Below are 13,215 nucleotides of genomic sequence, written 5' to 3'. Positions count from 1 at the left end.
GAAGCACTGACTCAGCTCCTTGACACTCAGATTTGACATCTCTGTCAGATAGGAGGTTTTGCCATTTTGGCGGTCGATATAGACAAGCAACCATTTGTACCTATGGACAGGGGAAGAGTGAAACGTGTTTGGCATGTGAAAAGAAGATGGAGCACCCGCGTGCAAAATGCACACATAAAGGCCACAGCTCGGATTCAAAGCCCTTTGAAGTTTAAAATCTTGAAGTGGAAGCACTCATCAACCGTGCCACCGCACCACAAGATATTAGAGGATCATTTCGATCCATTTATTTGTCTCTAATTGTCAGCTTTGAGGCATGTAAAGAAGTTTAAAATAGACCTGAATGAATTCTAGACTTTCAAGAGGCAGCAGATCAGGACAATTATGTGTGGAAGTGGCTCCTGAGGTGAGAATTGTTTTCCTGTCTCAGCAAGGGAGTCCAAAATGGCTGCTATGTTCCCTCCCACGTATGAAGAATGACATTGGCGAACGAAAGGGAAGGACAAATTGTGGCTGTTGGGGGATGGGGAGACGATGGCCAGCTGAAGGACGGCGGCGGCGCTTTGACTTTCCAGCACGGTGGTGCTCAGGCAAATGAATGCCTTACGCTTGAATGAGCAGCCATCGTTTTCCTTTCTTTCATTTTTTTTATTTTCATTTTTTTTCTTTGCATCTATGCTTATGTGTGAAAATGTTAGCGCACGGATTGTGTTTGCGTGTCCAACGACCAGCCCCAGATGCAGATAAAGCCCTTTCTCTTGATGCGACATGCTCCAGAACAAGCCAATGTGCTGTTGAGGACATGTGGTCCGAGCGTAATCCCTGCTCTATTTTCACAACTCAAATCCAAACATAATTTTCAGTTTGGGCACTAGGCACAAATGCCCTCTGCACTGGAATCAGGCGAGTCCCTGCACCATTTTTCTTTTTTTCCCTCGTGACCTACTTTTTATAGTAAGATTATTGTAACTGTCATTTTTCCCCCATGTCTGTTTATTAATCCCTAAAGCTAAGCCTGAAGGCACCATTTCAGCACTTGCTTAACAATTTGCTCGCCCGAGCCATCAATTACTGGCCTTCTATCAAACCGCTGTATATTTTAAAGCAAAACGGGTCGTAAACTCTTCATTCCAGATGCAGCATGTGTCGTTTTTAAATTAGCCATCATTTTACATGCTCATCAAATAATCAAGTGTAGCTCTTAATAACCTTGACCTTATGAATATCACATTGTAATAACCTGAGGTTTTAAACAGACTTCACATCACCCCGAGTTAATTAAATTAAAAAGAATGCGGGCCGATACCCACATCATTACCAGAAAGGTACTAGTATTTCCAAAGCGAATAGCAGGAACGTAATGTAGTTGAGCTCAACGATGACAGCGAAATGGAGCACATGTCGGAGTGTGGATTTGCCAGCCAAAAGTCGGAGGGTGTGGAGAGCGAGGGGTGTCTAATTTAAGCACATCATCCTGACACAGTTAGTCCCACTCATATATTTCCATTCACATGGGGACAAGAGACTAAATGTGTTTCATAGCCAACTACGGTTTGTGGTGCTAGTTGCTACCGCACATCAGTGACTGAGGGTGTATGAGAAGTATGCCTCACTGCAGTGTCTATGCCGTGTCATAAAAGCACTGATCCCTTGTGAAAATGAACAAAAACAGAGTCGACTAGAATCCGACATCCTAATTATTAGCCACGCCACCAATTGTGACCTCCTCAATATGCCTTAATTATGTCATTTCAACATCCATGCGTCCATTTTCCATACCCATTGTCCTCATTATGCTCGCGCCTAAGAGTGCATCCCTTGCCAAGACGTTAGTAAAAAAAAAAAAAAAAAAAAAAAGATCCACCGATAGATTTCTAAGAAAAAGCTTTACTTGGTAAATTTGTAAATGATAAAAGTATCAAAAAAGTATTGATACTCAAGCTACAGTATCGATACTTGCCATTTATTCATCCGCTGTTGACAGGATGACATGGAAGTGGTAACAAAATAGTTTGAAGTAGTTTGGTTCAACTGATGATGAGTGCGCTAACCACTGGTGTAAGCGCAGCTTCGCTTTAGCATCGACATGTGGTTTTCTTTGCAGCTTTGTGTAAAAAAATAAAACATACTTCCTGTATCGATATCGAATCGGTATGGCGAAATTTGGTCCAGTGTTACTTGGTATCGGATCAAATCCAAAATCACTGGTATCACCCATCCATAATGTGAAGGGTATAGTCTGCCTTTCGCTTAATGTCAGCTGGGATAGGCTTCACCTGAACAGGATAAGTGTCACTGAAAGTGGATGCATGGATAAGTTAGCGTTTTTGGGCCATCAAAATTGTAGATTTGTTCATCCAATGTAAACCTAAATCAGATGGTTTTGCTTCCAGTGGCCTGAAGTGCACATGGGCGTTACCCTGTGTAAACCTGTAAATTAATCCTGCCCTCCTGGTTTAAATATACAGTTTATATATTTTTCAACTAAAAAAAAAAATCAAGAATTTGGATATTTTAACAAATTTTTAAAGCAACAATATTTATTTAACTCATTATTTTGCCTTTCTAAGCCTTGCGGGCGAGCAGGCTACAATTAGGATGGTGGCTAACTCAACACGACCCAGGCCCATTCCACTCTGTCAACCATCTGCCTGTTTTAACGAACAGCTCGAGGGTCTCCGGCGCTCACTCAGTGTGTGTGTTTGCGCACGGCGTGCACATGCAAGGTCTGGGCTTTTTAGTCGTACAGTATGACGTACAATATAAATATTCACAAGTCTTGACAGATGCACATGAATGGGCGGTGTAATCAACTGCCAACAAAGACAGATGTGCTTGCATTTAATTGCTTTTAAATGCTCATACACTGATGACTTGAACTTCTAAAACGTTCCATTAAAAGGTTGCTCGAACAAGCACTTGTGGATTTGATACAGGAATTCTGTCGTTTGCCGACAGTCTGGCGGCAGCGTTTGTGAAGGCATTCCGCTGACAAATTTGCCATCTCTGTTGTCATTATCCTCCTAATTATGGCTCCCTGTCTCTGTTGCATAATCAACAGTCAGCCACATCATTTAATGGCAGGCAGAAAGCGCAGAAGTGGGGTCATTGTCAACACTATTCATGAGGAGGGACTTGGACGAGAGATATGTGAGGAAACCTGACAAAAGCAAACAAGGGATGTTTTGCTCCTTTTTTTCTGACAACTGACCTGAGAAATTGGTTTACAACAGGCAGGTTGTGAAGATGCCATGTGTTTGAAGTACGGCTTTCCCTCGCTTATCTCTTATCCAAACCGTCTGGCATGTGTGTAACCGCCCTCTTAAAAATATGGCTATTTTAAAACAAGGATATCATCAGTCCCTTGGGGCTTTATTAGACTTAAAATGGACCCTGCACTGGCTGCTTAGCAAAAGCAATGAGCAAATGGGATGCAGCAAAATGAGGATAAGTCCAGTCCTGCCGCTTGACTGCTCCGCAACCAGCACATCGTGTGCTGTCCTGAACAATGCCAAAGGCAGGCTCTTGGGATTTAAGCTCCAAACTGCTCAATTTGAACGATAAACGATGGCCGTGTTGGAAACAAAAACAGTTTAATTGTTGCACATAAATATATATTTTAAGTACCTTCAATTTGTGCCATTGCTTAGCAAAAATACCTTTGCACAGTGTGTCTTGATTGCACTAAAATAGAGTTCAGTGAGCATTCCCCTGATGTTTTATCCCCCCAGGAAAGGAGCCAGTCTGATTTAGACTGGCAAGAACAGGTCAGCAGAGGAGGAAATTCAACATGGTTCTGTTCGTGTTTTTTTTTTTTTAAGTTACAATCCCCACACATGAAGAAAAAAAAAACGCGGCTTCGCGTATAAGATCATACTTATGTATTCCCTGTGGTCTTGGTGTACATTTTTCATGACATGTCATAAGATGTCTTAAAACCAAAAATTAATCAAGTTATTCTTAGCATCTGGTGGCATGTGAACGACAACAGAAAACGACAAATCCCCGCAACCAGCAGCAAATGCCTGTGCTGTACACACATACACAGCATGTATATTTCCAGAATAGAGACCGGAAGTAATTTACAAATATATGACATCACACACACAGTATATGCCAAAAGCAACATGGAAATAAACACGTGGATATAAAACGTTATCATCGAAGTGTGTGTGCCGCACTGACACACCTGCAAAACAGATTACCTTGGCACAGAAAAAGAGGAAATGAAGTTCATCCAAACATTTTGTACCTTCGGGTCCCTGCACGTCCTTGCAGGAGCTGAGTCAGTTTCCCGGAGAAAAGATAACTTTGATAAGAAAGTGTTTTAATTTGAGTCATACCAAGCATTACATAAAAACTAGAATGGGACTTAGCGGCATACACCTTGATTAGGGAGAATCAATCCATATTCAGATCAGTGCCAAATTATAACATCTCCTGCAAATGTCAGAATTTTGTTGTTATTAGTATGGATCCTGTTGGATAATGAGCAAACAAACTGCAACAAAGCATAGCACTTCCAGCAGAAGCAATCAATAACTCGGAAGTGAGAGCAAATCATTGTCAATTTTTTTTTAGGAATTGATTTGTCGCTGTCTAATGAAAAACATACAGTGGCAAATTAAATTCCAACCTCAAATGCTAAACTTCATGTCCGTGAGTGTCAAAAGGATTGACTTTGCAAGCATATTTTGCTCTCTTTGTCTTGATGATTTAACAGCAGACTTTCGGATTTAATTTGAGGGTATTTATATCCAATTTAGGTGAACGGTATAAAAAAAGACGATTGTATATATGCCTCACATGCTTTTTTTTTGTTTGTTAATCATTATTCTACATCAGAGGTGGGCATTCCATCAGAGTGACGGACGATCCGCCCATTTTGCTTATGATTGACGAATGACGGGACACCTTTTAAAATTTGACCGACCGACGAAAGTGGCGTTTCATATGTTGGCGTAAGCGTCACTAACCGCGTACGTCAGTGACGGTCCGTAAATCCTTCACTGCTTTTTTTTCTGACAGACTAACTGAAGGACTAAAATGACAGACTGACGGATTGACGATTACTATTCAATTCGTCACGAAAATTGACGGACTGACGGATGACGGACCGGCCAAATTTACTAAAATGCCCACCCCTGTTCTTCGTGTCACATGCTCATAACGGACGGGTGGCGGCCCTCTTACCTTCAGTGCAGTATCGCCCAACAAATCCGGTTCTCGAGCAGTCACAGTAGGTTTCTCCATCTGCTAGTGAGCAGATCCCCCCATTCTCACAGGGGTTCTCTGTGCAAAGGCCTAACATTTCTAAACGTACTTTCTGACTGTTGATAAGCGTTGGCAGTTTACTTCCGTAGATAAGGTCGGTGATGATCCCCTTGAACGGTGTTAGCTCACGGACAGAGGGCAAGGTGATAGCAGATGTGCGTATGTCTCCTGGAAGTCCCCCGAGGAACAGGTCGCTGATGATCTTCATGAACTGCCGCTGTGGCCGCACCTCTGCCGTCTTGGTCTGGCCGTCCACGGCCAAGCCGGTCCGCAGATTGTGCCTGTTGACGGCGGCAAAGTGCCAGCGGCTGTCGTTGACCATCTTCTCAGACGTAATGGTGGTTTCGGCGCAGTCGATGCTGAAGCGAAGCTGCATCCTGCCCTCGGACACGGTGAGGAGTAAGAAGTCGCAATATCCGCCGTCGTCAAAGTAGAGCATGAGGCCTTCTGATTGGGATGTCTTGAACTGGAAGGTCAGGTCACTTCTGGAGCTAGCATCCCAGCGCAGGTATCGAGCCCACTGACCTTCGGAGCCAGGAAACTCTAATCCCACACTCAGGGCCAGCACAGTACTTAGCAGCAGGACAACTTTCCCAGGGAGGCTGTTTGGATTCATTGTACAGCGTAACAGGAAGTACCGATTTGCACTTCAAAAATGTCCACTTAAAGTGACAAAAATATTTGACTATGGCAGCTTTCTAAGATGCATCTGATATATTGTATGTTCCATATTGCTTTATAATAAACGATCAGTGTTTTTTTTTTTTTAAATCTCTGATGCAGATCAAATGTTGATAATGGATGCAATCTATACTACAAGCCAACTGTAAGCAAAGATAAAAATATCTGATCTACACGTCAAGTGAACCTGCTCCAAAACTGCTAGGAGGATCAATGATTCAGAGGTGCATCTTGAGTGTTTTCTTTGCGGCGACTTGCTGGATTGAAGCACATAAATTTGATTGTTGGTCCGTGCCTCATGGTTTGATTTGTTGTGTCGGAACAAAACTGTAAAACAATGAAAAGAGAGGGAGTTTTCATCAGAGAAACGCACGACATAGCAGTCCTACTACTACAAATATCCCTGATATAAATAATTGTGTTCAGAATTTATTTAGGCTGTAAATCATCTGTAATCTTTGTGCTGTGTAATACATGCATGCAGTAGCCACGGTTCCCCTGCAGCATGGTTTCTCAAACAATGTCAGTTTAACACCCCAATCGCACCAAATACATGATGCAGTGCATTACATCATCATATACTGTACTGTACTGTACTGATGATAAGGAATACAACCAACATTAATTTATTATTTATTATTTAACAGATAATGCTACATTTACACTATGTTCCCAATGGCCATGGCAGTCATAGTTTTAAGCCACCTTAAACAAAACGGGAGGATGGATATGACACAACGCAGGGGAACAGGATAGAAAAACGTGACAGGCTGCGATTGCCATGGATGCCTGGACGGATTTTTAAACTGATGAAGAAATTTGCCACGGCAGAGTCGGCTGTCGTAAAATAGGGTGAACGTAACAAAATCTGACAGTACGCAGGAGGGTGTAAAAAAAAAACAGGAGGCTGTAATGTATTGTAAGCATCTCACAGTCCTTCCACGTTCTGCCACATTTAGTACAAGTTTGTCCCAATTCTCACAGCTAGCTAGGTTGTATTGACATATATGTTGTGTTTTGTTAAGTTCAATCAAAGCGTGTACTGGGTTTATGGTTTGACTCAGGCATGGCCTTCATTCGAGTCTGCCATTTCCACAAACGTGCTCCAAAGCTACACAGTCGGGAGGAAACGTACTGGCATCTGTGGTAAACCGCGGGCCCAACCGTAGTTTACATTTGAGCCTCCCAGAAGCTCCTTCCCACTGACAGCCTGTCACAGAAACATGAGAAAACTGAGCAAGAATTGAAGGTAGAGAAAAGAAAAGGACAAAATCCCACTGCGCACTACGTTTTGGGTAAAGGAACATAATGTGAATGTAGCATAAACAATAATCAATAGGTGACAGCATTTTGACATTTTAATGAATTTCTGACCAGTATAAACTGACCCCGCAAACTAGTTTTGGATAAGGCAGCATGGAAACTTAGCACTTGAATTTAAAGTACATTTAAATGTTGTTTTGACTGTTAGTTCTGTGAGCGATTAACATGAACTGTAGTTCAGAAATGATAAACCGTCAACGTAAGACAACACATGAGTTTGGCCTCAACCATTTGCCTACTATCACTGAAGGTCTGCTGGAATCCTGATAAATATGACTAATCACCCACTACCACCCCCATTTGCATGTCTTTAAGGGATTACAATCGTCAACAGCCATTTATAGCAGATTTTTACGACGGTGCAATTTACATACAGTCTTCAAATCCCATCAATTGGGACATTTTGCGGAATTCCCTGCCATGCAGTCATTGTTATTTCCATTACAGATGGCACTGCAAGGTGACAGAATGTCAACACTGTCCTTGCTTCATTCACAGCTGTTTCGTTGTACAGATGGATATGATTTACATGACAAAACTTGAAAATGCGGACATTCTTCAGTCCTCTGCCTTTTGCAAATGGCTTGGCATATAATCGCTGTGTCCAATGGTGATCGCAGGGACGTGCAACACAATAGACCCTTTAACCACCTGCTCTGAATAGTTAATCTTGCTGCAAGCTATTGAATTGGAGTAACTGATACCTATGCTTATGCGCTGTCTGTCCACCTGTGTGTGCGTGCTAGGTCGGCCGGCTCGATCATTGTCATGCAACATGGAGGTATAAAGGTTCTGCAGAGAGGCAATAACCCCGAACACAGCTGAGTCAATCCAAGCCACTGACCGCAGACATGTGCTGTGTGTGCCTTCAATAGGAAAAGATTCATATACCCATGAAACCCAAGATGCCACTCTTCTATGAAAATTGGCTCGGGCCTCTATTCAATTAACATGACTTATTGTGTGTCTTGCTGAGGCATCAGATATCCTATTTGACGGAGCTGCTAACAATGTTAGTTTGTCCTTGGAGTTGAATTAAGTACTACTGGAAAGCTCTTAGTTACCCCTTTTAAATGACCCTGTTGTTGTCCGCTAAATTCGGTGATGTTTGACACATTCAAAGGACCGTCTCTCTAATGCAGGGCAGTTTTGTATAGCTGGCCTCCAGGCGAAGTTAATGAGGCTTACGTGGTGACATAAATTTCACATTGAATATTTCACTGACACTTTCTCCCCAGAGGCCTGGACTCAAAAATGCCCTTCAGCAAGCATAAGCCTGACAGCATCCTTATCAGCTCAAATTCGGGACTAAAACAACCACACACAAAAAAAAAAGTATGTGCTATACTTTTCATGAAAAGATAACAGCATCATCGGCATGTGTGATAAAAACTTATTTTAAAAAATGTAAAACTGTAGAAACGTAAACGTTAAAGTCAGTGTGGTACAATTACAATAAGTGAGTTTTCTGGGATAAATAGTGGTTGAATTATTAAAAAGAGAAGGATATGAGATGCCCCGCATAGGATACTGTCACGAACCGGCCATAAATGATGCATTGATGCATCCAGCATCAGTGCATATTTTCTGACATTTTTTGTAATACAGCCAAGACCCCATCATGCACTGGAGACCTCTCGGTCCAGCCTCCCTCCTGCACGCCACCCCCACCTCCCCTCAGCTGTCGATCACGAGCTTTGGCCAGAAGGCCCTATTTAATTCAACATCAGTCACCCGCTGCTTTTACTACTGCTGGTTAGACATCCTGAGGTCCAGCAAGGGGGCACCAGAAGATCTTTAGTGGGTTCCTAGGAAGTCACTACCACAACCAATGTTTAATTTCTATTTGATGTTTATTATTATTATTATTATTATTATTATTATTATTATTATTATTATTATTATTATTATTATTATTTGCTGTTGATTTAATGCTGACTCATAAGTTACGTATAGGTGTTCAATGTTACTGCATTATACTGACATGGGTTTCTAATATTTTGCCCCTCTAGCAGCCAAATAAGGTCAACAGAGAATTATAGAAAGAGGTCAGTATGATGAATGATGCTGCCACAGAACCCACAAAATAAACATTTTAAATTAAACGCTCTATGACTTCTCAAAAGAGATACAGTAAATACTGTAATTAAGTTGCATGATCTCACGTTTTCATCGGTCACACCCCCCTCGAAAAGATCACAAAAGCCGACGATATTATGCATGTAAAACTGACATTTTACATCGACAGCGATGAGGAGATTTAGATGGAGTGCGTAATTTGTAAAAGCGGCATCACGACCTAGAGCATTTGGAAAGCAGCTCCAACTGTAGCACGCTTGCGATGACACACAGGATTAATGGACGTGATGTGTGCACTTTTTTTTTTTTTTAAACTATACATTTGTAAATGTCGTCATCATCTGCTAGCGAAGAGCAGTCAGCGTGCTGAAACTTTCCACTTCGACATTCACTCACTCACTCACTCACTCACTCACTCACTCACTCACTCACTCACTGCAAATAGATTTGTCCTAAAGACAATGTTCGTACGTCAAATTCGTGTGTGTGTGTGTGTGCGTGTGTGTTTTAGCAAATTGCTAGCAATTGTGTGACCAGAAGAAGCGTGCGCTCATCCAAAACACTCGGATTCGGGTCAACAAATTCACCGGATTAGAATTATATAACGAAAAACTTCACAATTAATCAACACCGCGACATTGACATTGTATTAGATCACATTCAAAAATAATTCTAATCATAAACAGCAGGTGTAGTGCGCCTACCTTCTCGCGGTGAAGGGTGATGAACAGCTCCGGGTGCAACTGGGCGTGCGTAAAATTGAAAATTAAAACAATCCAGGGCAAAAGTCCATCCCGATATAGTTGAAATGTTGGTTTATTTAGCGAGATGCCGATGGCGGTGCTGGTATGAAGGTTTTCATGACCAAGTGAGCACGATGAAGGCAGCGGTCCTCTCCCTCAATCCTCTTCCTCCTCCGCCTCCTCCCGTCTCAGTGAGCGCGCATCTCCCAGCCAGCTCGGCTCACTCACTACATGTGGATGATGGAACTATGGATCTCTCCCATGCGCTTCCATTCTTCTCTGACACGCCTTACATACTCCGATGGGGAGGACGACGAGCGGTGCTCCAGAGCTCTGAGACTCATCCTCCAATAAATGAAATATTTCATAGCTTGGATATGATACTTATCTACCAACTTTATCGGAGTTCCGCCCCCAAACGGTATAATAGCTATACAGCACCTTAATAATTTTTAAAAAAAATGCATAAAGGGGGCTGTATTCTAGAAAATTCATTTGTTTTATTGTTAATTGTTTACCTGCCTATTTCTTAAAACGTGTCTGTATGCTAGCAGCACAGCCACCTCATATAACAGTGGGGTTAATTAGCGGAATAACTGAAACATGACATGACCAGCAAAACTGAGCTAAAATTGAGTCACGTTCAACAGATTGTTGGATTACATTGTCTGAAACAATGCCACGCATGCCCAGACAGATGCAACGCCCCTGCTTTTATGTCAAAGTCCATAGGTAGGTAAAGCTGCATTGAGTTTTGTGGGACAAACCTGTGATTTACTCCCACCTCTGATTTAAATTAGATACAGTAGTTAACTTTACATATTGTTCTTTACCCAACACATTGCTGATCAATGTGTTAAAGTTAAAATGCTAACTCTGTTGTGACCATCATAAGTTACCATTCTAAAGCTCTTGTTGCAATCCATAAGTGTGCATTCAGGCATTTGCAGTATTGGTGGTGTGTCAAACGGATCCTAACTAACAGGTTGAGACATAAAAGCTTATGCAAATTTCATTTTTTTGGGGTGGGGGGGGGTGGGGGGGGATGGTGTTGGGTTGAAACAAAACAAAAAAACGATTGCGTACTTTCTTCAGGCTTGTGGGCTGATGTTGTCCACCAGCAAAGGTCAGTGAAGTGAAAGTGAGGTAATTGCCCCAGGGGTTGCTTTGGGCTCATTGGGTTTCGACTGCAAGTACACTGTGGGAATGGGAGTACAGTATACAGAATTATGAAATCCAAGGATGTGCACAGTACATGAGGGCCCTTGGACAGCTCTCTGTCAGATGCAGTACATACCAGGGTTCTGTCCATGGTGCTGAACCCTGAACAGAATCCCTGCACATACATTTTGCATGTTGTGCCTGTAGTCTTAAACCACGTTCCCATCATGCTGTTAAGTTCCACTGTGGTGCTTAGAGATCAGGAGCATGTGTGTAAATAGCAGAGATGGGCATTCGATCCCAGAAACGGAAAGGTCCGTCCCGGATCGACGCCCATTTTATGGACGGAGGGCGAGATTTTTTTTTTCTAAAAATGACGGACTAAGCAAGGGCGAAAGTGGGTTTTCGTCCATCCCTGTAATTGTCACTTAACCGGATCAAGTACTGACTGTGTTGTGTTGGGTTCTTTTAAACAGAAAGACCACTGTTCTCTTCCGCGATACCACGGAGCCGCCTTTATTAACTGCCTGCACAACACTGGAGTCCTTTTTTTTTTTTTTTTCATGTGCTTTCCCTGCAGTAAAATTGTACCCATTCCACTGAGGAGGAAAAAGGTGGACAGCAATTTTGTTTTGTTAACTAACTGTTAACATTTAGTACATACCTTATCCCTTTGCATGTGAAGTATGTCCTTGTCCGGGACATCCGTCATTCATGTTGGCGCAGTACACTTAAAGCTATTACCCGGAAGTGGAAGTCTCCTAAAATAACCTTATTTTGCAATCTTTTTTTTTTTTTTTTTGCAAAATAAGGCAATAAAAACAGAACATTTATTGCGTTATAATGCAAAGGTTTTGCAATAAAATGCAATAGTATTTGCTATTCACTTGCTATGCTCATCTCTGGTAAATAGTGTGGCTGTAGCAGCATGACAGAAAAAACTCACTAAGAATAGGAACATGGCACACAATGGAGGGAATTCAGCCAGTTATTTTCTTAGTTTATTACAATAAAATGAAAGATTTTGTAAGATAAAAGGGACCATTTATGTTCTTCCTGTTTCAGTTCTTTTTTTGCATTCAAGAGGAAATTGGACATCAACCATTAGGCCAACCAATCAGAGGACAAAATAATGCTATTCGCCAGCCTTGTAAGAACATTTTTATAATATGATTTTAGTTCATCACATAGACCAGCACAAGGGTGAAATGAAATCTGATTGTACAAAACAAAAAAAATCATAACAGAGAACTGAAGTCTGGCCAAGAGTTGGGAATAAAACAATTCAATTTAATGAAACAAATATTATAATTTAGGTTTTAAATGTAGATCGGTACTATAGTGTTCAGGCCAGCAGAGAAGGCCTTGCTGGCCCTGACGGATATATAAGAAGTCGAGAATGAAATAAACACCAGCAGTTGTTAACAGGATATTGAGAGCAGTGTTACAGCAGCAGGAAGGAAGGAAGAAAGTGCGGGACTGCTCATTCACACATTTGGGGTGAAGGAGTCTGTCAGGGAAGGAGCTGTTGAGTCCTTTGAAGGTGTTCTGCATTTGGTGGGAGTCGTCTCTTAGAGAATATGGCTTTGCTGCCGTTCTCCTTTGCCCCAGATCATGCAATGAAGCCAGGGAACGTCGCTTTTTTTTTTCTTTTTTTTTTTTAAATCAGCCTGCCAGTGCATGAAAATGCTTAACACTGTATTTTTTGATTGTTCATTTACATAACAATGGTGGTTTGAAATAAACATTTACTCAATGTGTTTTCATTAAGTGTGTTGTGTGAATAAAGTAATTTCTAAAAATGAACGTGCTGCTACTTTCAATCCATACATCGTGGCTGTTCAGGCCACTTCTTCCTTTTATATCCACCTTTTAATTTTATGGGAAGTCTTCTCTCAGTTTTTGGGTAAACCTTTTTTGGCATATTTTCCACAGGTAAGCTGCACCGCCCTCA

At 41.7% G+C, this 13,215-nt stretch overlaps 1 protein-coding gene across 11 annotated transcripts in view; it reads right to left on the bottom strand.

Moving 5' to 3' along the window:
* The window catches only part of nrxn3b (neurexin 3b), a 221,780-nt gene extending 211,379 nt beyond the window's left edge, over positions 1-10,401 (bottom strand). For 5 of the 11 annotated variants that reach the window (XM_086019774.1, XM_086019776.1, XM_086019775.1 and 2 more), the window contains exons 1-2: positions 10,062-10,396; positions 5,194-6,282 (exon numbers count right to left, since the gene is read on the bottom strand). In XM_086019774.1, coding sequence (XP_085875900.1) covers positions 5,194-5,890 — 697 coding nt within the window. In that variant the 5' untranslated portion in view covers positions 5,891-6,282; positions 10,062-10,396. Of the gene's footprint in view, positions 1-5,193; positions 6,283-10,061 lie in introns of all 11 variants that reach the window. The other 6 variants (XM_086019781.1, XM_086019777.1, XM_086019779.1 and 3 more) reach the window with 3 other exon arrangements.
* Positions 10,402-13,215: the final 2,814 nt, after the last annotated feature.

This window comes from Filicampus tigris, chromosome 20, assembly GCF_054856515.1.
Source record: "Filicampus tigris isolate MCC_2025a chromosome 20, RoL_Ftig_1.0, whole genome shotgun sequence".
NCBI classification, from domain to species: Eukaryota; Metazoa; Chordata; class Actinopteri; order Syngnathiformes; family Syngnathidae; genus Filicampus; species Filicampus tigris.
Note: the sequence above shows the minus strand (reverse complement) of the source record. Positions and strands in the feature narration are given on the sequence as shown.